Raw genomic sequence first — 25,684 nt, forward strand, 5'->3', positions numbered from 1 at the left:
TCTGATTATGTAAATTCATCTTGTAAAAGCCAAGAATTAAATAAAAAAGTCAAAAAGGCCCATCTCCATAGTATGCTTCACAGCATAATCCCAAACTAGAGAATCCAGAGAAGTTCTTGGTCTTCGATGTGTTTGACATCACGAAGAAGAAGGAAGTGGCCACCAGAGAAAGAAGACAAGCAGGTTAAATCTGTACAAAATCAAGACAGAGTTGCCTCCCTGTAGTTTCTGCCTCAAGGACATCAGTAGGGAGTAATGGAAACAGCCATTAGGAAATTACTTAGCAAATGCAGAAATTCTGCATTATCACATAAGACAGATGGGGTTTGTTGCAAGGATAGGTTCCTGAGTTGGTGTTTCTGTGGTGTGGCGTGTAGCTGCTGGTGAGTATTTTCTTGAGCTTGGGTGGCTGTCTGTGGGAGAGGACAGGCCTGTCACCCAGCACCTGTGAGAGTGAGGTATTGCATCCTTCAGTGGCAGTTCTGTCCCTTCATCAAACCCCACAGCCATCCCAATGAGTAGCAGATAGGGTAAAAGTTTCCGACAGCCGTGCACGGAGCACATGCACATCCAACTCAAATAGATAAAAGTAACACATCTTTAAAAAAAAAGTTATGATGGTGAATGACCATTTTTTACAAGGGCAGTTTCTCCACTGCTGATATTTGCAGGAACAGCACACATCCTACTTAACTTAATTTACTTCATCTTCTGGTCCTAGTAGTGGCAAGTAACCTGTTTTTCTCCCTCTCCTTTCATGTTCCCCCTTCCATCCCTGCACCCCTCGTCCCCACTATATAAGCCCTGAATTCTAGTTGCCTACTCCAATAATCTGAAGAAGTGGGTGCTATAGGACTGCTTGTTATTACTAAAATCAAAGGAATTTCGCTTCTTTTCATGTTTGTAACGTATGTTCACTGTCAAGAGTTTAGGTCATAAATCCTTTCTTGACTCCTGTTTTTCTATTACAGTTAAGGTGATTCCAATAGTTAAAGTGAAAATGTTTAAAGAAACACTTCTGTATTGATTTATTTGATCTTGGTGTATCTTTTGCCTAACCTACTGAAGCCTTTGTGTATCCAACTTATGTTTTCTTGATAAGCTGGTAGATCAGGCTATCTGCTCAGTTTTATATGAAGTCCTGTTTTGCACATTTTTAACAGTTGCTTAGCCAGCTTAAAGGAAATTTGGAGGAAGAAAACAGACATCTGCTAGATCAAATTCAGACATTAATGCTACAGAATAGAACATTACTGGAACAGAATATGGAAAGCAAGGATCTTTTCCATGTGGAACAAAGACAGTACATGTAGGTATACCAAAATTATGAAACCACTGTTCAGAAATATGACAACTGCAAGCTTAGATTTAAAAACACCTTCTACTGGTTGACACATTACATAATTTCTCATACCATATGCTCTTTTGTTTTTCTTCAAAAATAACTAAAGTAACTGCATTATATTTGAATTGCTGATAATCATAAGAAATGCTGATTTTTAAAAAGTAAAAAAAAAAACCATGTTTTTCTGGTAGGTGAATCTTTAAAAAAAAAAACAAAAAAAAACCCTCCTCCTACTTCAAACAAGCAGCCCAGAGTCCTTTAAGAATTCTGTTGCTTTTTCCAGGAGAGAATTTTTGGTTTTTTAAGCAGTAAAAAAGAAAGTGTTTTTAAATACTACTTTATTGTATCCTATATGTGCATACTGTGTTCATAAAGTACAGGATTACATCATATTAAAGACTGCAAATGGCTCATGAAAGTCTTTAAAATATACTCTTTTAGATATACCTTTACAGCATATTTTCTGTATTTCTCTTCTTCTTTATTACTTAGAAAACGTTTTGTTCCTTTGCAATTTTTGTACTGCTTCCGTTTATTTTTGGGTGAAAGACAGTCTTCTCTTAGACACCTAAAAGAGCAAAGAAACACATACTATTATATTAAATGTATCCATAGTTTCTAAAATAGCAATTTTGATTGATTTCTATGTACAGTGACAAGTTAAATGAATTAAGACGACAAAAGGAGAAATTAGAGGAGAAGATTATGGATCAGTATAAATTTTATGAGCCATCTCCACCCAGAAGGTACTGCCTGAAATACATTTTATGAAAATGAGTACAGCCAAAAATTTAACCAAGCTAAAGACCCAGTTCTGCCTCTTTTGAAGCTGACAGTAAGATTTACCTTAAAGATTAGCCTTGACTTCTATGGGAGCAGAGCACAGTTAAACATACATGTGAATTATTTTTTTAAATTATACATTTTATAAGCATTTAAAGTAATGAATTATAAATGCAATAATGAATGTAATTATATTATAACAGGAGGGGCAATTGGATAACTCTAAAAATGAGGAAATTAATAAAATCTAAGAAGGATGTTAACCGGGAGCGTCTGAAATCTCTGACTCTTCCACCAACCCGTTCGGAATCCAGTGAAGGATTTCTTCAGCTACCCCATCATGACAGTCAAGATAGTTCTTCAGTGGGCTCAAACTCTCTTGAAGATGGCCAGACACTGGCAACCAAAAAGAGCAGTAGTGAGTAATTACAAAACTATTTTAGTTTCAAATACTGTTTGGTTGTGTGTATTTCCCAGGTGTGGCAAAAACTTCAAAACTTCTCAACAAAGAATAAGTCAGCTGGAAATCTTTAAATGATATTAAAAGTTCAAGAGACCTTCTATCATTATATCAATGGCAAAACTCCCAATGCCTTCAGTAGTGTAGGTTCAGATTCGTAGAGCATATGAATAAGTTCCCTGTTGTAGCATTTCAGTAAATCCAATAGAAAACATTAAATACAATTGAATAGCTGAATACTCAGGGACGCAGAATTAGATAGATTTAGTGGATAAGAATAATAGTATTTAACCAATCATAAATTCAGATGGAAGGTCAGATGGCAGCAGTGCTCTCTAATCACCTCATTCGGTTTTGTTTTTTCTCATTCCCATTAGACTCCCACCATTCTCAGGTGTGCCTTTCCATATTGTGTCCATATTAATAACCATTAGCTGCTAAAAAGATTATATGTCTCTGAATTTCTCCTTCAGTGTCTCTTAAACCCTATAGGGAAGGGATGTGGCAACAAATAATGGAGAATAGAAAGATCTGTGGAGTAATATAAGCAGTTAGGAAGTCACAGATCGCTATTGATCCTAGAGATAGGCAGAGCTATGGAAAGAAATAACTGATAAAGTCTGAGGTAGGGGGAACGGATGTTTGCAGGACAGGAACTATTAATCCTGAACAAGCCACTTAGTTATAGCCATTAGGATGCACGTTGCCTAGAGGGCCGTATATTATGCACTCTTTGCTTATTTGTTTGGGTTTGTTTTGTTTTTTTGTTGTTATTTTATTATTGTTGCCATTGTTCATCAATAATTTTAAGTCATGAAATTTCCAGTAGTAGGTAATTAGTGAGATACCATTACAATCTATGTTAAATATTTTGCTTTACTGATTAGTTAACTGATTTATTACCAGTGAAATACTGAAGTTATACATACAATATCAGTGTACCTCTATACTTCATATATTTTAAAGTTTAATATCTAACTGAGTTCAGAATATATAAAGTCCAGGAGGTGGCCCTCCTCTTGCTGCCTTGGGGTGGCTCCCAGGACCCCTCAGTCTGGTCCCTCAGGGGCCCAGAGGGGTCTTGTGCTCCTTCCTGCTCTGCCATGGGGGAACGTTGGCTGGAAAAGTGTGGCTGTGAGGACATTGCACAAAGCAGCTTGTAGCTCTGCAGCTCACACACTCTCAGCTTCCTGTCAAGGGGTTCCCCAGGCTCCCTGCTGCTTTAAGAATGGCTGAATGCAGGAACCATAGAATGCTGCTTGCTCTGGACAGGGTGTCTGCAGAAGTACCTGCACTGCACCTCAGAGGCCCTTTACGTTGACAGAAGGCTCCCTGGAGCATCCATACCAGCAATTTATTGACAATGGTGTTCGTCCTCACTGTGAATGGTGTACAGCTGTCAACAAAAGTGATGTGTTCTGTCAGCTTACTGTCAACAGAATGCACTTGGGAATCTGGACACTCCCCGGATTTTGTCAGCAAAGCCCTTGAATCTAGAAATAGCCCAGGCGTGGGAACCTGTACTGATAGTCCTTAAGAGAAGTTATCCTTTTATAACTGGGGTATTTTAAGTAGATATATCTACGCATTCCACCATTCATTCCCATTTTTGAGATCTATTGGATTCTAAATGAATGAGAAGTTCAACTTGTGGGCAAGTCAAGCTTTGTCATCTTTCTCTTCTGTAGCTCTGGACAAGTCATTTTCTTTTGCAACATAATCCTTTGTCATGTTTCATCAATACAGTATCCCAGAGAAGTAGTTTCCATAGCTGAGAGTCAACCTCAGTCTCATAATGTATGGAGTCTTAGTTTCACTTAGGATCCCTCACCTTCAGGGCTTTCTGCTTCTCCCAGATTGTTTTATTCTGTAAACCTACTAATAGCTACAGCTTGGAATCTCAAATGTACTTTTATCCCTATGAAGAAAAGATCCATGGTTTATTGAGTGATGTTGGTTCAACTCACTCTTTGGGGTTCAAAAGATTCCTAAGTCTTTTCCCTGAAAAAGAGCTAAAGAGAAACTATCTCCTGTCAGATCTCCATCTCCAAAATAAATGCCTGTCCTCTCACCTGCTTTCTTTTCCTAGACCCTTGTTGACTTCAGAAGGTTGTGGAGATGAAAAGGTTTCAGGTAAATAAACTGTCTCAAGATGGGGTAGCACCATCTTCCTGAATACTGGATGATTCTTAGACTTTAATGTCAGTCTTGCCTCTGATGACTTAATAGGTTTAAAATAGCTCCTGGTTAGATTGGCTGAAGTCCTGGATCTAGACACAAAACTCTGGTGTTCTTTATTATGGAGGCACTGGGACATGGTTTCATTGCTAAGGCTGAGTTCTGTTTTGTACTTAAAGCAGTGATTTGTCCATTTTGTTGGGAAAATAGAGCATATAGAGCATATCTTCTGCATACTTTCAGCACTTATTCTCTTTATATATATAAAAATATGTTTATATTTTTCTTTTATATATATATGCAGATAGAGAGAGAGTTTACAAGTTTATGAGTTAAAATTAATTTTAAATTGCATTTTTAAGAAAGTTAGCATTGGTGTATTTTCTTTGGACAAAATTATCTTAATAGTGGAATAACACAGATTCTTCACATTTCCTCTATAATAACTGTAGTTAAAATTCATTTACATCTTGTATATAGTCTGTATTTGAAAAAAAGTTGTGATTAAGCTAAGGCATTAACAAACATTGTATTTAATTGTTATGATTTTATAAGATAAAGACATGATCAGCTTTAAAGCTTAAAGAACTCCTAATATGGCTCTGTGGTATCTGAGACAATTCAGTCAGTGGCCATCCGTCCTTTACAACTAGCATGAATACAATTTTTCTATTCTTTATAATGACTTGGTGGCATGAGCAAGTCTCGACATATGTTAGATGTTTTTATTAGAATATTAACTTATCCAGGTGTTCCCTGGCTAGTCTTAGTCTTCACTGCCTGAAATGTTTCATGTAGTTCTGCTTTTTGGCTACAGTGTGCACTGAAACAGCCTTTCCAGGGGAACTGAGACAGGAACATACAAGGGAAGATCTTCAAGTGCAGACACATGAGGACTTGGGGATTTAGTGTCTAGGACTACTCCCTACTTCACTCCTAACTTTACCAATGATGCTTCCTCAGCTAGAGAATATAAAGTAGCATGGCTGTTGCGAACTCCTTGAAAGTAATTGTGTCTACTAAACAGCATGAGTTTATCACATTCAGCAGCAACTTCAAGATGTTGTTCATCTGTGAGTTCCTCACTCAAACACTGGACTAGTTAGGTAACTATGGCTACGTCTACACGTGAAGCCAACATCGAAATAGGCTATTTCGATGAATAACGTCTACACGTCCTCCAGGGCTGGCAACGTCGATGTTCAACTTCGACGTTGCGCGGCACCACATCAAAATAGGCGCTGCGAGGGTACGTCTACACGCCAAAGTAGCACACATTGAAATAAGGGTGCCAGGCACAGCTGTAGACAGGGTCACAGGGAGGACTCAACAGCAAGCCGCTCCCTTAAAGGGCCCCTCCCAGACACAGTTGCACTAAACAACACAAGATACACAGAGCTGACAACTGGTTGCAGACCCTGTGCCTGCAGCATGGATCCCCAGCTGCCGCAGAAGCAGCCAGAAGCCCTGGGCTAAGGGCTGCTGCCCATGGTGACCATAGAGCCCCGCAGGGGCTGGAGAGAGAGCATCTCTCAACCCCCCAGCTGATGGCCGCCATGGAGGACCCAGCAATTTCGACGTTGCGGGATGCGGATCGTCTACACGGTCCCTACTTCGACGTTGAACGTCGAAGTAGGGCGCTATTCCGATCCCCTCATGAGGTTAGCGACTTCGACGTCTCACCGCCTAACGTCGAAGTTAACTTCGAAATAGCACCCGACGCGTGTAGCCGCGACGGGCGCTATTTCGAAGTTAGTGCCGCTACTTCGAAGTAGCGTGCACGTGTAGACACAGCTTATGTGTGTCAGAAATTGTGAAAAATAGATATAGTTCATTTTTTTATGGTTTTCTGATGGAGGAACCTGGAAAAGAAGTTGTTCCAATTGCATTTGAGAACAGTGGCAACCTCTGTAACATTCTTGTTTTTGCGGCATAAATCTTCTGCCTTAGTGATGGGGAATACAAAAAGCAACAGAAAGTATGCTATTTGAGTGCCCAAACAGTTCAGAGTCAAAACAGATACACTACGTTTAATGAGTCCATGCCACTACTTTTGTCCACTACTTTGTGTCTGTCAAGAAATGCTCTTCCAGTTGCACATACCAGTCATAAGTACTTTGCAGGCAGTTTCAGCCATATGCCACGCACAGCAACCATCATGTAATTCCAATCAGAAGAGGAGGTTGACTTTGTGAAGAGCACATGGGGAGGTGAGGGTAGTCAAATTCGAATGTATAAATTCCAGTGTTACAAAATCAATAGTAATAAATTTGAATTTATCTTGTAGGCCATGTCTGTACTATCCAAAAACTTTGAAATGGCCATGCAAATTGCCATTTTGAAGTTTACTAATGAAGCGCTGAAATACATATTCAGCGCCTCATTAGCATGCAGGCGGCCGTGGCGCTTCAAAATTGATGTGGCTTGCCACCGTGCGGCTCATCCAGACTGGGCTGCTTTTCGAAAGGACCCCGCCTACTTCGAAGTCCCCTTATTCCTATGAGCAGATGGCATTTGCATGGCCATTTCGAAGTTTTTGGATAGTGTAGACATAGCCATAGTGTAGACATAGCCTAAGAGACCGAGAATCAACATGAATTAACAACAATGGTTGTCTTAACTGTAGTTATTTACTCGTTAGTGTATAGTGTATATAAACGTGGGATAAAATACATAATCAAAGTTAATTTCTTGTCAGTTTGGATGAAAAACAAAATACATTTAGAAATAACCACAATGGAATTATTTCCTTGGTAAGAAAGGAGTGGGAGGATGGTTCATTGGATGCAGGTGGTAGTCCAGACCATTGGACAAGGAACTGCCCTATAATGCTGGTTACCTCACAAGTAGCTTCTGACCATGCAGGTCACACCCTGGGTATCTGTATATAGCGGCAGCCCTAATCCAGCAAACTCTGATGCCAGCAGCCTGCCAGTAACACACCAGTCACACACTATCTTCACCCAGCCTTGGTTACAGCCAGCAAGATTACCCTATCACACTCCCAGTCATCTTAAATGTTCAGCCCTCTCCTGGACTGCTCAGAGAAATAATAATACTCATAGCTCCTCTAAAGAGACAAAACCACATCATGCTTAACTAGAGTAAATATACCTTTCCTTTTAAACCGAACACTGAGTTGTTTTATATTAAAAGAGATTTGTTAATAATAGGACACAGATTAAGCAATAGTGAGCTAAAGAATAAAGGTAGTTCATAAAAGTGAAAATATGCAGCCAAAAGTCTGAAACCTAATCTAGCAAGATTTGTTCAAGCTGGTTTCTCTCACTAGTCAGTCTTCCTGGCCATGGCTGACTTTTCCCCAGTCAGAACTTTCCTCAGAAGTAGAAAGCACTTACTTCTCTTGTCATCTTATGTGAAAGATCTTTGTCTAAGCACATTTCCCACCTATATTCCATTCTAGAGACTTCAGACCCTCTTGGTTGAAGGAAATGTTTTTCTCGGCATGGAAGAACTCTGGCTTTCTTTAGCTGTCTAGTGACAAATGTGCAAGCAGCTTCTCTCCTTGTTTTCATCTACTAAATTCAGTTAACTTTTTTCAAGAGGAAAGGTGACCTTGTTGTGTTCTTTCCCTGTTCTGGGCTTCTCTTCCCCCATATGATTTCTATGTAAATTGGGTTTCCATTGTTTCTGATTACACCATGCTTAATTTATACATGAAACAGGTAGATAGCTGTGGCATTCCTCTTGTCTGGAGAGACTGTACAGCCCAATATCAATGAGTATCCATAATTCCTTATACAGTGGTAATATATACAATTCACAGTGATAGCAATCACTAGAGCCCTGTGCAGATACAAAATTTGTATCTACATCTGTATCTGCAAAAATGAGGTGTGAGTATCTGCATCTATATCCACAAATTTGCTGTGTTCTAAATACAAAATTTGTATCCGACTCTGAAAAAAGATTAACATGTCCCACTTTATCTCTCTAATTTAAATAGATTTTCATTGACTTTCAGAGTACTTTGGAAGTAACTGCCAGGTTGAGATGTGTTTTGTTCAAAGATTATTACTAAGGTCCCCCCAAATTCATGGTTTCTTTTGATCAATTTCATCATCATAGCATTTTAAAAATATATACATTCCATTATTTTAGTTATTTAAATACAAAATTTCACAGTGTTGCAATTGCAAGGGTCCTGACCCAAAAAGGAGTTGTGGAGAGAGGAGTCACAGGGTTATTGTAGTGGGGTTGTGTTACCACAACCCTGACTTTCGTGCTGCTCCTGACAGCACCACTGTCTTTGGAGCTGGGCAGCGGGAGAGCGGCATCTGCTGGCTATGATCCTATTTCTGAAGGCAGAGCCCCCACCAGTAGCAACACAGAAGTAAAGATGGCATAGTATGGTATTGCCACCTTAATTCTGAAATTCTCCTGGTGGGGGTGCTACCTTCATAGCTGGGTGCCCAACCAACAGCTATTACTCTCTGGCCATTCAGGTCTGAAGGCAACTCAGAAGCAAGGTTGACAATACCTCAAGTTCCCTAAAATAACTTTGTGACCACCTTGCAACTCCCTTTTGGGTCAAGACCCCAATTTGAGAAATGCTGATCCCCTCCATTAAAGCTATAGCATAGTCCTGGAGGAATTGTCTCCTTCAGATTTCTTTTCTTCCCCACAAAAAAATTACCTTCTGACAGGGAAACTACAAAAAATGCTCATGTGACCCTCTCCAGCACTGTGTTTTGGCTGCCCAGAGTAGGTGGCTGAGAAATAATTCACTGGGGGGCCGGAGAGAAGACCCAGCTGGTGGCTCCTACCCTGCAGTGGGCTGGGGAGGATGGGATTTCCTCTTCCCCTGTGCAGCATGCAGGGCCAGGTCAAATCAACTCCAAGATTTCTCTCTAGGCTGCAGGAAGCCCTCTCCACTCCCTCCCCATGCTTTCTTCACCCATCGCTACTCAGATGCAGGGGGAGGATCCCTCATAGGTAGATCCTCCCACCGAGCCTCATCCCCTGCACCCTGAACACTCCCCAACACACACACTCAAAGTCCCACTCCCCTAGCACCTGGACCACCCTGACAATCCACTTGCACCCAGATCCCCCATCAGCTGAGCCCCAACCGAGCTGCACCTGGATCCCCATCCCACAGACCCAGCATCAGTGTCCATTTTCACATTGCTTTCAGCTTATTTCCTCCTGATTATTGACAGTAGCTCTGTTTATTGAGCTGAAATACCAGAAACGTTTATTTTATATTTGTGCATCTACCACTATATCTACATGATCAGCAATCAAACGGATAACATGAGTTAAGTGGAATTTTCTCCTATGTGAGAAACGGGTAGATTGACTGGTAGTTGTGTTCCCTTTATGTCTCCCAACACTTCCCCAACTTAAAGTCCAAAAAAGTTGGCTTATATTAGGGATATGCAACTTCCCCTTGATCTAGATACCATAGCATTTTAGAACTTTGAATAAGCTCTGCATGTTAACTATTTTGCAGTGTGTCTTAAGCTTTTTGATACCAGGGACAGGCACCTGTCCACAGGTTGGTTGTTAAAAAACACAGCGTTAAAGCATATTAGACTAAGCCAGATTTAATCATGTGTGATGACACTTGTAGAATGCATAGCTTTTGTTTATACTGTAATATTTTAGTGCTAAATTGATGGAGCCATGTTGCAGCAGGATTCTCTGGAGGAAATCTAGCTTACTCAAACATATAGTAAACTCTTTCACATCCAGCATTCTATCATCGGGAACTCTCAGATAACTGGCATTGTAACCATAAGTAAATTTTAGTTACATTTTCCATAAATACAATATAGTGAAAGTAAATACAAATAAATACAGTAAATACAGAATAAGTTTGCAATGTGGACTGTACTACTGTGGACAATACTACTGCTGGGCTATGTCTACACTAGCACCTCCCTTTTGAAGGGGGTTGCAAATGAGGCACTTAGGGATATGCCAGTGAGGCGCTGCAATGAATGTGCGGCACCTCATTAGCATAATGGCGGCCACGACACTTCAAAAGTGCTGCTTTTGATCATGCGCAGCTCATCTACCTGGGGTCCATTTCGAAATCCCCTTATTCCTGGAAAAGGACTGTGGGTAGACGAGCTGCGCATGATTGAAAGTGGCACTTTTGAAGTGCCACGGCTGCTATTATGGCAATGAGGCATTGCATATTCATTGCAGCACCTCATTAGCATATCCTGAAGTGTCTCACTGGCATCCCCCTTTTGAAAGGGGGGGTGCTAGTGTAGACACAGCCTTGTGGGCAAATAAAGTACTCTGCAAACATTTCGTTTGTTTCTTAATATCTAAACTTGTTTTTCTTTAGTGCTATTCATTGCTAGGTATACCTCTCTATTATTCAGAATATTTGAATATCTGGCAACCTCCCAGTCCCGGGGCTTCTGGATATGAAAGAGTTTACTGCACAACCTCCCATGTCTTAAGGGATGTGCAGGCTGCAGCAGGAGCTCCACCACATTTCAAAGTGGTGTGCTCTACACTTCCCTCTGTGCTGACTGAGCTGAAAAGATGGAGGGAAAGCAGCGTGATAATTTTGAGTCAGCTATTTCTCCTTTAGAAGAGATATCTATAGCACTTGAAATCTTTCAGAGTGTTATGCATGGCTGTTGTATATGAGTACAAGGGATCCTTATATTCTCTCCAAACTTTCACTCTTGTGCAAGGGCAGAAACAACTTGGCCTTAATTTACAAAAGGTAAATGTTTTAATAGCTACAAATACATAAAAAGTTACTTATCAATGTCAGTTTAAATAGTTGACATTAAACTACTTCTAACATTTCTTAATCCCACCTTGCAAATTTCTGTATTTCTGTTTGCTTAGGGCCAGTGAATTTTTTTTGAACAAGCTAGTAATCTTTTTATTTTACACCATAATTATGGCTAAATAGCATCTATTTGATCTAGTATGATTTCATGGTGATTTTGCATGGTTGTATTAATTCAAACATGACATAGTTTGTATAATAGAATGGTAGTTGAAATACTGCATAATAGCTGTATCAGAAATAAGACATTTGGATTTTTTCTATTGAACCACCATCCTTCAAACTAAAAAGAAATGTAACAAAATATAGGATTTATTTCCCCTTTTGCAGAGAAATACAAAAGGAGCAGGAGTATCTAAAAATACAGAAAAATCTGGATGAATACCTATTAAATTGCTGTGTAGCATGTCATTGTTTCATCAAATTGAGGCAAATGATGAGGCATGTCTAAAATCTGGTGATTAGGATGGTGGGTAGTGAAGGAATCTGGGGCCTAGGCATTTATAAGAAATCTATTATTTCTGAGCTCTTTTCTGTCTGAGTTGATGTGTTTGCACCTCCATTGTTCATATATGGCTCCTGAATCCTTGGCAGTCTGCTGACGCATTATGGGTGTGTCTACACTAGTTCCCAACTTCGAAGGGAGCATGGTAAGTAGGGTGTTGGAAGATTACTAATGACATGCTGCAGTGCATATGCAGCATTTCATTAAGCTAATTGTCCGTTGCAGCAAACTTCGAAGTGCCAGCTTGCGTGAAGAGTAAAGGGACTTTAAAGTAGCCTGGGCACTTCGAAGTACCTGTGGGTTAGTCACAGCTACACGCAAGCCAGCACTTCGAATTTTGCCACTTCGAAGTTTCTGTGGGGGAGAATTAGCTTAATGAAGTGCTACATATGCACCTCAGCCCTTCATAGTAATCTCCCAGCACCCTACTTATCATGCTCCCTTCAAAGTTGGGAGCTATTGGAGACACAGCCTATATGATGCTAAATGGAGAAACAGATGCCAACTATAAACATGTTACTGTAGCATTGCATTCCAGCCAACTGACAGGAATAGCTTGTGTTTTTTTCTAATTGTAATAATTGATGTAACTGTAATGTTCTTTTTGCAGATGTTACATGGATTGTTTTATTTTTTCTGACTCCTCCCAAAGTGTCATATCCACACCCCCCATATTTGTTTATGTTTGTTCGCTTTTTTGTGGTTGTCAGGAGGTACATGGTAATCTTCTGTTTGGCCCTTTTTTCCATTGAAATTTGAAAGGATACCATACCAACCCAAGAAGTCTGAGCAATCACTGCAGCTTTGTAACAAACTTGTCATTTATGATTTCAATTTTCTACAATTCATTGACATAGCCCCTTGGTCCATAGAAATGTACAGAAACAAAAAGTGAAAGACAGAGTTACTTAATAATATGCACAATGCATAATGAATCAAAACATCTAAAATTTAAATTGAATAGTACAAGAGAAAAGCAAATTAGAAAAAACACATGATGGCAAGTAACTAAGATTTAGTCTTTATTTTAAAGATGAAAAATGGATTTTCTATTAAAGTCACAAAGTGACCGATCTTGAGCCCTTTTTTAGTAAATCTATTTTCCACTTTCTTAGAAAAACTCTTGATCTGTTCATATAACTATCTGCAAAGGAGTTATTTTTGTTTTTTCATGAACTTGACAGTTCTAAACTTTCGAAGTATATTACATTCCTCACCATTGTCTTCAGTGCTTTTCTGAAAATATTAAAGGTTTCATAGCGTAATTTTCATATTTCATTATCACTCAGCAGCATGAGAATAATATTTTTAGCATAGCATACATAGCTGAAACTCAAACATTCATTTCTTTCCTTAGTTTCAACATTTAACTTCCATCTGTTCTTCTCCTTTTTCCTTCATTTCCCTGTTTCCGTTTTTCCTCATGCTATGACATTAAAGTGGTTGCACTGAAAAGACTGCCCTTTTTGAGGAACAGACCGAAGGAAAAAGACAAAATGAAGGCCTCCTACCGTCGCTCCATGTGTAAGACTTTGACAGTTCAGCTTCCTTTAAATGGCTACACTGGTTTCCATTACTAATTTTTCACTAACCTTTCCTCGGACTGCGCTGGTTTTTACTATTTTGCAATGTGCAAGTCCTGCTATAATACAAGGAGCTGGAAGAATTTTTTAAACTTTGGTAGTGAATGATATATGTATAGATACATCCTCAATTTATTGTAACTACATTTTATATATTTGTATACATATTATATATTATTCTATAATTCTATATATACACATTGTGCATGCATGTATATATACATATACAATGCACTCTAAATTTGAATATTTTATTAAATACCACTTTTAGTAAGCATTTTTATAAATCATAGTTATCTTACATTTTTGTATTAAAGAATTAGTAAAGAAAATAGTGAAAGAATATAAAGTGGTCTGTTACTCTTTTTAAATCCATGTGATTTCTTTTGTACTAAAATACTCAATTTTTAATAAAAGGGGGGTGGATACTTCTATAGTGTTGGAAAGCAAAGGAGTATATCATAGGATGCCATCTCTTTCAGATCCTTTTATCTACTATAATGCAAAATATAGTACTTCTGCAGTAACCTGCACTGAACAAGGACCCCAGACATTGTCAGTGTTCATGTTGTGTTTGCACCTCTGCCCATTGTGCCCTTCTTCATTCCATTTGTCTTTGCAAAACAACATCAAAGCTTCTAATACATGTTGCATATCATTGCAGCATAAGCATGGCACTTGTATCTAATAAAATCAGTTAAACAAGTATATATAAACTGAAAGAAGTCTTTGGCCTGTATTACTTTTCACTCATTGAGCTGATTGCATGGATGACCTTGTGTTTGTTGCTTTCAGTATTCAATATGTCTTTATGCTTAGACAAATGTTGAACTTCTTACAAAAATAGAAGTTAAATAAAATACATTGAACCATGCTGATTCATTTGCTTTCATTTGCATCCCAGCTATGAATGACCTGGTGCAATCCATGGTCCTAGCAGGAGGACAATGGACAGGTAGTTCTGAGCATCTGGAGGGCCCCGATGATATATCTGCTGGTAAAAGGAAAAAAGAATTGGGAACTATGGCCTTCTCTACTACAGCTATCAACTTTGCAACTGTCAACTCTTCTTCAGGCTTCAAATCCAAGCAGTTGCTAAATAATAAAGGTATAGGTAGAAGCTTTTTGAACTGTCGTGTGATTATATTGGCAACAATTTTATATAATTTTGGTTTTACTCTTTCATATTTCATAGTCTTCTGTAGCAAACAAGCTGAACAATTTAATTGCAGTACTAAGAACTAATTTAATGGGTTTAATAGCTTTAATGGTACAATATCTTAGAGTTTTTTCCTATAGAAATACTATATAAGCAAAGATGGATTGTATTAAAAATAATTATTCTTTTTCAAGTGATTGTTCATGTCCATTCCAGTGAAAGTGCACGTGCACATGCTCAGTTGCCAGAAAATATTTCCCTTAGCCGGTAGCTGGCAGGTTGATGTGGTGCCCCATGAAGTGGCACCAATGTAGCATCAATATAGGCCCCACCCACCCTGTCCTCCACTCAGTTCTCTCTTGCCACTGTGTTGGTTGCTGGAATTCCTCATTGCCTGTGCAAGCAATCTTCTTAGCTGAAAGTGCTTAGATCTTATCTGTAAACAGTTCTAATTAGGCATTAATAGCTATAAATAGTTTTAACAGTTAATAGTTAATAGTTCTATTGTTATTAGTTAGAATCCTTTGTTGGGCCCCGAGTAGGGAGTTTGCTCCCTCTCCGCAAGGCTTCCACACCAGGCATGCCATGTTGCCAGGTGTCAAAATCTGTGTTAACTGTGGGAAGCACATGCCGAAGAGTGATCCGTATTCAGCCTGCTTGAAGTGTCTGAGTGAAAGTCACCAGTGGTACTGCTGCCAGATCTGTAAGATCTTCAAGCCACAGATCTTGAATGACAGGGCTCAGGACTTCAAAGGCCTGTTGATGGAGGCAGCTCTTCAGCCTGGGAAATCCTTGTCCACCGAGCCAAGCATATCTTTCTCCGTGCAAAGTGCACTGCCACTGAGTTCAGCCACAGTGTCAATGAAGGAGAAGGGAGCCTGATGCCATGGTGAAGGGCTGGCACCTCAGCCTCCCTGGAGACATAAATCTCAGTCCCCAGTACACCACAAAAAGGAAAGGCACAACAGGGGCTGTTCTCCTGTTGTGTCCAAGCACAAGGAGGATTCCCAGGTGGCATCAAGAGAGCCATAACAATGGGCAGACCACAGAAGGTCAGACTTCAACACTTGCCCATAGGTCCAGCCCCCATTCTTCGCATCTACCATTGAAGCCAGAGGCATTCTGGGCAGTGCAGAGACTCCTGCAGATCATGGTGCCCTTCTTACCACTGAGAAGAAACACATCCCCAAAGCACATGTTGATTCATCCCCTTTCTCGGGGCAAGCCCTCCATTTTGGCATGGTCATCTCCACCTACAGCTCTGCCAGTGACTATGGCGATGGTGCCGGCACTGTCCCACCCGTTTCTTATGCTGACACCCTTGGGACCAGCACCTCCTGGCCTTCAGTGTCGGAGGCCTCTGAGTTGGAGTCTGACTCCTACTTCTCCAGCTCAGGCAGGAGTAGGAGTGTTCACTCTTTGTCCTGATGGAGTCAACGCTCCACTCCAGGACAGCGGCCACCAAACTGACAGCCAGCTCTGCAGTGGCCATTCTGGACTCTGTGGGCATTCTATGAGATCTTGGGGCAGTTCGTTTCCCCTCCATCCCAGGTTCCGTTGCTGGTGTTGGGACCATCAGCCTCACTAGGAGTTCCTGCATGGGATGAACAAGAAGTCCTGTGGCACCTTATAGACTAACAGATATTTTGGAGCATCAGCTTTCGTGGGCACAGACCCACTTCAGCAGATGCATGAGTGAGGGAGTAGTTTCAGAGGGGTATTTAAAGAGTGGTGTCCCAATAAAAGGGAGGGCCAGAGCTGACAACGTCTGTTCAGCCAGGTGGAAATGGCCCATTATCAATTGTACGTATCACAGGAGGAAAAAACAAGTCAGATCAGACAGGGGGATATGACCAGTTGTCAGAGTCTAATGGGGAGATATTAACACCCAGGGCAGAGAAGCTACTTTTGTAAGGTGCGAGCCACTCCCAGTCTCTGTTTAATCCTTGGTTAATGGAGTCAAATTTGCAACTAAATTGCAGCTCAGAGATTTCTCTCTCCAACTGATTTTTGAAATTTCTTTGTTTCAGGACTACCACCCTTAAATCTGTTACTGAGTGTCCAGGGAGATTGAAGTGTTCCCCCACAGGCTTCTGTACATTACCATTCCTGATGTCTGATTTATGTCCATTTATTCCTTTACATAGATACTTGGCCAAACTGGACATGTAAATTGCAGTGGGGCATTGCTGGCACATGATGGCATATATTATATTAGTAGATGTGCAGGTAAAGGAGCCCCTGATGATATGGTTGATGTTAGGTCCTGTGATGATGTCACTGGTGTAGATATGTGAGCAGAGTTGGCAGCGAGGATTGTTGCAGGGGCTGGTTCAAGGCTTAGAGTTACTGGTTTGTGATTTATAGTGGCTGGTGAGGATTTGTTTAAGGTTGGCAGACTGTCTGTAGGCAAGGACAGGCCCGCCTCCCAAAGTCTGTGAGAGTGAAAGATCACTGTTCAGGATGGGTTTCAGATCGCTGATGATGCATCGGAGAGGCCTTAGGTGGGGGCTGTATATGATGGTCAATGGTGTTCTCTTGTTTTCCTTGCAAGGCCTATCTTGTAGCAGGTGGCTTCTGGGTACCCATCTGGCTCTGTCAATCTGTTTCCTCACTTCCTTAGGTGAATATTGTAGTTTGAGGAAAGCTTGGTAAAGGTCTTGTAGATGTTTGTCTCTGTCTGATGGATCAGAGCAAATACGGTTGTACCTTAGTGCCTGGCTGTAAACAATGGATCGTGTAGTGTGCTCTGGATGGAAGCTGGAGGTGTGTAGATAAGCATAGTGGTCCGTGGGTTTTCGGTATACGGTGGTATTTATGTGATCATCACTTATCTGCACAGTAGTGTCCAGGAAGTGAATCTCTTGTGTGGACTGGTCCAGGCTAAGGTTGATGGTGTGGTGGAAACTGTTGAAATCGTGGTGGAACTCTTCAAGAGCCTCCTTCCCATGGGTCCAGATGATGAAAAGGTCATCAATGTAGAGCATGTAGAGGAGGGGCGCAAGGGGACAAGAACTGAGAAAGCATTATTCCAGGTCAGCCATAAAAATGTTGGCATACTGTGGGGCCATGCGGGTGCCCATAGCAGTGCCACTGATTGGAAGGTATAATTTGTCCTCAGATCTGAAATAATTGTGGGTGAGGACAAAGTTACAAAGCTCTGCCACCATTTGTGCCTCGGTCTCATCAGTGATAATGTTCCTAACAGCTTGGAGTCCATGTGGGATATTGGTGTAAAGGGCCTCTACATCCATGGTGGCCAGGATGGTATTTTCAGGAAGATCACAAATGGATTGTAGTTTCCTGAGGAAGTCAGTGGTATCTCAAAGAAAGCTGGGGGTGCTGGTAGCATAGGGTCTAAGTAGAGAGTCCACATATCCAGACAATCCTGTGGTGAGGGTGCCAATGCCTGAGATGATGGGGCATCCAGAATTGCCAGGTTTATGGATCTTGGGTAGCAGGTAGAATAAACCTGGTTTGGGTTCAAGAGGTGTCTCTGTATAAATCTGTTCCTCTGTTGTTATAGGGAGGGTCTTGAGCAGATGCTGTAGTTTCGTTGTGTATTCCTCAGTGGGATCCTCAAACAGAGGCTTGTAGAATGTGGTATTGGAGAGTTGCCTGGCAGCCTCCTTTTGGTAGTCTGTCCTATTCGTGATGACAACAGCGCCTCCCTTGTCGACCTCTTGGATGACAATTACAGAGTTGTTTCTGAGGCTGTTGATGGCGTTGGTTCATTGGAGCAACTGCCTTCTACAGAACTTTCCTCATCAGCACTGTCAGTCACCTCGGCACCAAACCCTTAGGTGCTGTTACTGGATTCGGCTCCAGTGGTTTTGATGCCTTTCCCTTCGGTGCCGTCTACCACAGCACCAATCATGCCAGCACCTGAGGGGCCTAGAGAGTTCCTTTTGACTTTGTCGATGATGGCTCCTCCTCTTATGGCGTGGGGCTCAGCACCGCTCAGCATCGCACAGACGGGAGTTGGACCATTGCCCTCGCATCAGAAGGCAGATGCACCGGACCTGGTGGGGAGCCATGGGTGGGGGCTGCCCAATCTAGGTGGGTGTATCCTTGTCCTCTTCCCAAGATGAAGTGGTCGCGGGGTCTTCTGCCTCCCAAGTCCCGGAGGATGGTTGGGCCCTCCAGCAGCTGCTGTGCCAGATGGGCCAGGGATTGTAGTGCACGCAGAGGAGGTGAAGGATGAAGCCGACCCGATGACAGATATTTTGTCCTCATCAAGCTCCACTAGAGTGTTGCTGCCTCTCATTAAGACCATAGCCCAGAGGGCCAAGACCCTGGGGCAGACCACAGCATCAGCCCAGCTTGCAGCAAGGAAGAATGAGGGGAGATACTTTGTCCCAGCTATGGGGCCTGAACACCACCTCTTTACCCACCCCCACCTAAGTCCTGGTTGTGGACGTGGCCCAAAGATAGAGAGGCGAAACAGTTGGACTTATATGATAGGAAAGATTATTCAATGGGGGCAGGGGCTACAGCTGCACATATCAAATCAGCAAGCCCCCATGAGTAGTTACTCATATAATACAGCTTCCTCCCTCTCCATGTTTACAAAGCTGATCCCTCCAAATGCCAAACCCGAATTTATGGCACTAGTGGAGGAGAACAAGCTGATTTTTCCTGTGGCTTTGAAGGCCACCCTGATGCTGTTGACTCTGCAACAAGGGTCATGGTGTCAGGTGTGGGCATGAGAAGGGGTGTATGGTGACAGGTTTCTAGCCTCCCCTATAAAGTGCAGCAGACTATTGAGGATTTGCCCTTCAAAGGGCCAAACCTTTTTTTGGAGAAAATGGGTAAGAGGCCACATAGCCTTAAAGACTTCAGGACCACCCTGAGGTCGCTGGGTCTTCATACCTCTGCAACACAGCGCAGACTTTTCAATCTCCAACCCCCACCTAGGCAGTTCCCCCAGCAGACTAGAGATCAAAATAGGCAGAGAAGTCAGAGCAGCAGGAGGTGCTCCCACAAGCCCAGCCAAGGTCATGGGCAACCCCCACCGGTGCCTAAGTCCAACTTTTGAGTGTGCAGAAGGGACCACCACACCATCCCCTGCTATGGATCCAGTACACCCTATGATTTCATTCTACCTATCCCCTTTCTACCCTGCCTGGTTCTGTATGACATCAGACTGTTGGGTCCTTCACAGGGAGAAAGGGCATGTGCTATCCAGTTCCATGCTTACCCCTTTTAACCTTACTTCCCTGTCCTCCTTCAGGAAACCTTCTCACGAGAGTCTGTTCAGGCAGGAGATTGAATCACTCCTCTACCCAGGCATGATAGAGGAGGTTCCCCCACAATTCAGGAGCCAGGGGTTTTTCTCCTGTTACTTCCTACTCCTGAAATCGAAAGGGGGAATGAGGCCCATCATTGACTGGTGACGCCTAAACAAGTTTGTAGAAAGATCAGGTTTTGCATGGTCTCTCTGGGGCTCATTATTGCACTGCTGGATCTGAGGCACTGGTTTTCTGCTCTCAACGTACAGAATGAATATTTTCACATTGTGATCTGTCCTCCCCACAGGAGGTTCCTAAGGTTTGTGGTGAACAGGGGACACAAGCAGTTCACAGTCCTTCCAGTTGGCCTTTCAGTGGCTCTCAGGGTTTTCACCAAGTGTATGGCAATGGTGGCACCCTTCCTTCACAGGCAGTGTCCAGTTGGTCCCGTACCTGGACTAGTTAGTCAGAGGGGCTTTGCAGGCCCAGGTTCATCAACACATAAGGTTCATTTGTCGGACCATCGAGAGTCTCAGCCTCCTGGTAAATAAGGTGAAATCAACGCTTGTCCCCACTCAAAGAATAGAGTTTATGTGGGCTCTCCTGGATTCGGTGCTCACCAGGGCCTTCCCCGCCAGAGAGCAGGTTTCAGGCAATGGCCTGCATCATAAATAACATGATCAAGTTCCCCCACCATGACGACCAGGTATTGCATGAAGCTCCTGGGACAGATGGCAGCTTGTATGTTCATGGTGCAACACACCAGACTTCGTCTACATCCCCTCCAGGTGTGGTTCGCTTCAGTGTACTGCCCACCCTGTGATAGACGATATAGACAAATTAATGACATTGCCGCAACAAGTATTGCAGACCCTGCATTTGTGGCTGGATGCTCGGGCAATACGTGCAAGTGTACCTTTCAGCACTCCCCAACCTCTCCTGTCCCTGGTAACTGATACGTCAGATTTAGGCTGGAGGGCACATCTGGGAGAGTGCTGGACTCAGGCTCTGTGGGGCACCTCAGATCTCAAGCTTCCCATCAATGTGAGAGAGCTCCGGGCAATCAGGTTGGCATGCAAGATGTTTTGGGACAACCTAGTGGGGAATTACATGTCAGTGAGTGCAGACAACACAACAACAATGTATTTTATCAACAGATGGAGATGCACATTCCTCTCCCCTGTGTCACGAAACCCTCAGGCTATCGGAGTTCAGCACTGAACACAAAATTCTCCTGTAGGCCCATTACTTACCCAGGGTCCATGATACTATAGCGGATCACCTAAGCAGGTCCTTCATGAACCACGAGTGATCCATTCCCCAGACATATCAATTTTCCGAGTTTGGGGCTATCCCCAGGTGAACCTGTTTGCCACACACCTTAATTCAAAGTGTCAAATGTTTTGTTCTTACTGGAACCAGAGTCCCAGGTCCTGGCTAGATGTGTTCAGCATGTTCTGGACAGGCCTTCTGCTCCATGCTTTCTCCTCTGGTTTCCCTCTTCTACAGTGTCCTCCTGAAAATCCGAATGGACTGTATCTCAGTCATCTTGGTGGCTCCAGCATGGCCCAGGCAGCACTAGTACTCAGTTCTGTTGGACCTGTCGGTGTGCAATGCAATAACACTCTCATTACACCCAGCCCTGTTGATGCAGGAGGAAGGGCGACTTCAGCACCCCAGCCTCCTGTTCCTTCACCTCAGAGCACAGAAGCTGAATGGTTGAGTGCCATGGAACTTTCCTGCTCAGACCTGGTGAGGGAGGTACTTTTAAATAGTTGAAAACCTTCCACTAGAATCACTTACTTGGCGAAGTGGAAAAGGTCTGGGCATCCCAGAAAGGGCTATCTCCCTTGCAGGCCACAGTCCTCTCGATTCTGGATTATTTGTGGCACCCAAGCCAGTTGCGGCTGTCCCTGTCCTCTATTAAACTACACCTGGCAGCTATTTCCATCTTTCATCCCAATCCAGGCCTTTTGCCGGTGTTATCAGATCCTGTGGTCAAGAGATTCATGAAGGGCTTGGAGAGGGTCAGGCCACCAGTGTGGGACCCTTTGCCCTCCTGGGACCTCAGTTTCCTTTTGGCTTGGCTTATGGTGTCCCCTTTCAAACCTTTGCTTCCTGCTTCCTGCAGTTTATGAAACAGACTTTTTGGCAGCCATCACGTCAACCAGAAAGGTCTCAGAGTTGAGAGCCTTCTCAGTGGAGTCACCCTATACAGTGTTCCACAAGGTCAAGGTTAGACTGAGACTCCATCTGGCTTTTTGCCGAAGGTGGTCTCCTCTTTTCATGTCTATTAGAATATTTCATTACCTGTGTTTTTCCCTAAGCCTCATGCTGCCTAAATGGAACAGAGTTCCTAGATGTCTGGAGAGCCTTGGCCTTTTATGTAGACAGGACCAAGCCATTCAGAAAGTCATGGCAGCTCTTTGGGGCTGTAGCAGACAGGATGAAGGGCCTCCCAGTTTCATCCCAGAGGATTTTCTCATGCATAGTGGCTTGCATTAAGGAACACCAGAAGCTAGTGGGAGTTCCCCCTCCTCCGATCAGAGCTCGCTCTACCAGGGCACAAGCCTCTTCCACAGCATTACTAGCCTATGTGCGTATTCAGGAAATCTGTGAGGTGGCCACGTGGTCTTCCATTCACACATTTTCAGCCCATTATGTGATTACACAGCACACTAGGGAGGACACAGCAGTGGGCAGAGCTGTGTTACAGTCATTCCAGGGCTCCATCCCCACCTCCTAATGTCAGGTAGCATTCACCTACATTGGAATGAACATGAACAATCGCTTGAAGAAGGAAAGACAGTTAGTTACCTCCGTAACTGTTGTTTTTTGAGATGTGGTGTTCATGTCCATTCCAAAACCCTCCCACCTTTCCCCACTGTCAGAGTAGCCGGCAAGAAGGAACTAAGCGGGGACAGGTTGGGCGATTCCTGTAGTGAGTGCGGCATCGGTGCTACTCCAGAGGGTGCCACTCTGACCCAACAGCTACCAGCTAGGGGAAAAATTTTCCAGCACCTGAGCACATGGCACATGCACACACACACCTACACCAGTTACAGAGGCAAGTAACTGTCTTTTTCATTACATTTTACAGAAGACAAGTGTTTCAATTACATTTTTGCAGTGAAGTTTTATTTTACATCCTGTTTTATGTCTTTATGTACAGACACTACATCCTTTGAAGATGTAAGTCCACAAGGTATTAGTGATGACTCTAGTACAGGATCAAGAGTTCAAGGTAAGATGTGAACTTCAATTAAATAATAAATTAAGAATATATTATGTGAATGCTAACGAAGTACGCACACACAATGAATTGCAGCACTGCAAGTAAGCATGTTTTCTGTAATTCGTGGATGATTGGGGTAAATGGTGCCTGTTCTTCAAACTTAATACTTTTTCTTTCTCAATAGAATATATTCACTAGTTGTTGTGTACTTTTATTAGATGATTTCTGTAAAATGCATCTGAACGGCACATAGATTCTTTTTTGCCCGTGTTCAAACAGATTTGGGTTTAATTATGAAAAAAGAAAAATTGTGACTTGCCTTAAAAAGACTCTTTCGATTTCAGCAATTTTTAAAGTAGTTTCATGTATTTCATAGTACAAAATACGTCTTTTTTATGTATTAAGATGAACTGAAAACACTTAAACTAAAAGCACTTACAAGAATAAAACTGAAACTGTTTTTCTTTACTGAAACATTTTAAAAATAATATAAATAAAATTGAAATAAAATATTTTTACTTAGTGTTCTGGAAGATACTAACAGTGCAATTATTTTCCTTGTACTGGGGAGGATCACGGGACATTTACTGTGCAAGTGGTCTTGTTCCTGTTCATGGCATTTGTACAGCTTGCAGGGTTCTTTCTCAAATGTGTTGAAAATGACCTAAGCCCACTGATATGGGGTGGGTGTCATGCATATAAGAAGCACATGGAATCTTTTTAGAGGGACAAGGCAAGAACGCCCCATTTATTGAGAGTACAGCACCATTATATTATATGCATATAATATACATAGTTTACCCACAGGCATATATGCGCGCGCGCACACATGTGCACACATTGTCTTGTGGTTACTTATAGTTACCAAAGGTTGCTCACTCTAATCCATTGGCCAGATGGATTAGAGGTTAGGGTGGAGCCAGGTTCTGTTGATCCGGATCAGTGCTCCAATGTTGACAAGACGAGAAGAGGAACCCAACTTTGTAGTGGTGCACACATCCTTTATAGCTTTCAGTCCATTGTGCCTGGTTCTGTCCCACTGCTCCAGGCTCCAATCAATGGCAGATGGGTTTGATCTTTTCCCACTGCCCCAGGTTCCTAGAGATGGGACTTAATCTTCCTCTATGGGTGGGTCATAGCTGTAGAGTCCAGTTCTCACTTTTCTTCAGCCTCCAAGTCTTTGTTGTCCAGACAGGCTGTCTGCAGAGGGTAACTCTAAGCATCCACATTCACACTTCCAGGTGGCTGTCACACACACCCATTCTCACAGACAGCACAAGGTTTACAGGCTCATACAAGAGTAAAATGGAGTTTTAGGTACAATATGGAATCTGGTACAAAGTGTCTTATGAATATAAAATAACCAGTATAAAGGATAATACGAAGGTAGCAAGTAATATATAAAATAACAAATCTGAAGAGTAATACAAAAGTGTGTGGCCTATTAAAAAGATACAGGGTAATACAGGGTGATACACAGATACATAGTAATACAAAGTTCTATTAAAGTACACCTAGCTATTTAGAATTTCTACATTGGGGGTAAGGCAAAGGGGACAACTGCCCAAGGGCCCAGCAATTCAAAAGGGCTTTGGGCTCCTGGCTGCCTGCTACCAGTATTAATGTTAGGGCGAACCATATCTGCCTGTCCCAAATACGGGACAGGGAGTTACAGGGAGGAGGGGCAGCTCCTCCAAGCCCCAGGGAGCTGGGAAGGAGGTAGCAGCTGCCAGCGCTCCCCTGGAGCCCTGGGGAAGCAGCAGCCCTGGCGATCCCCAGGTGCCCTGGGAAGCGGCAGCTACCCACACTCCCCTTGCTTCCCGGAGGGGGGTCCAAATAAGGGACAATTAGTCCCTTTTGAAAAATAAGTAGGTATGTCTTTTTGGCATCCCAAATACAGGACAGTCCTCTCCAATACAGGATGGATGGTCACCCTAATTAATGTCTGCCACCTGGTCTGCCACCCAGCCATGCGCCTTCCACCTGAGCCCCCCCCACCCCTTTTGTGATCATGGGGCTCACACAGCTTGCCTCAGGGTCCAGCTCTTCTGTTGGCTCCCCTGAACTGACTAAAATACAAATGGCTTTCTGAATGCCAGTGTGTTCTACGAAGTCCTGGTTTCCCACTCACAAATCTGTTTCAGTTCTAAACATTCACTCTATTTCTGCTCTCCTTTCCCTAGAATTTTGCTGTTCCTGTAGCACCCTTTACCAAAATGTCCTCTTGGGCTGCCTGGAAATCCTTTAGCATTCTGATGTATATAAGAAGCAACACTTTTGACAATGGGCATTCTTGACCAGTGAAATAGTGGGTCATTCCCGTTTAAGATCGGTCCTGCCTAAGAGCATTATATGATTAGAATGTAATGGTACAATGTCATCTGATAAAATTACATTATTCATTCTGTCTCCTGATTTTTC

At 42.6% G+C, this 25,684-nt stretch overlaps 1 protein-coding gene across 7 annotated transcripts in view; it reads left to right on the forward strand.

The window, feature by feature from the left end:
- The window catches only part of CCDC88A (coiled-coil domain containing 88A), a 274,165-nt gene that overhangs the window by 217,271 nt on the left and 31,210 nt on the right, over window positions 1-25,684 (forward strand). For all 7 annotated transcript variants that reach the window (XM_074989496.1, XM_074989497.1, XM_074989499.1 and 4 more), the window contains exons 23-28: window positions 1,164-1,309; window positions 1,999-2,091; window positions 2,332-2,546; window positions 13,496-13,579; window positions 14,543-14,746; window positions 23,201-23,272. In XM_074989496.1, the coding sequence (XP_074845597.1) occupies window positions 1,164-1,309; window positions 1,999-2,091; window positions 2,332-2,546; window positions 13,496-13,579; window positions 14,543-14,746; window positions 23,201-23,272 (814 nt within the window). The remainder of the gene's footprint in view (window positions 1-1,163; window positions 1,310-1,998; window positions 2,092-2,331; window positions 2,547-13,495; window positions 13,580-14,542; window positions 14,747-23,200; window positions 23,273-25,684) is intronic.

The sequence above is a fragment of the Carettochelys insculpta genome, chromosome 3 (genome assembly GCF_033958435.1).
Source record: "Carettochelys insculpta isolate YL-2023 chromosome 3, ASM3395843v1, whole genome shotgun sequence".
Classification (NCBI taxonomy): Eukaryota; Metazoa; Chordata; order Testudines; family Carettochelyidae; genus Carettochelys; species Carettochelys insculpta.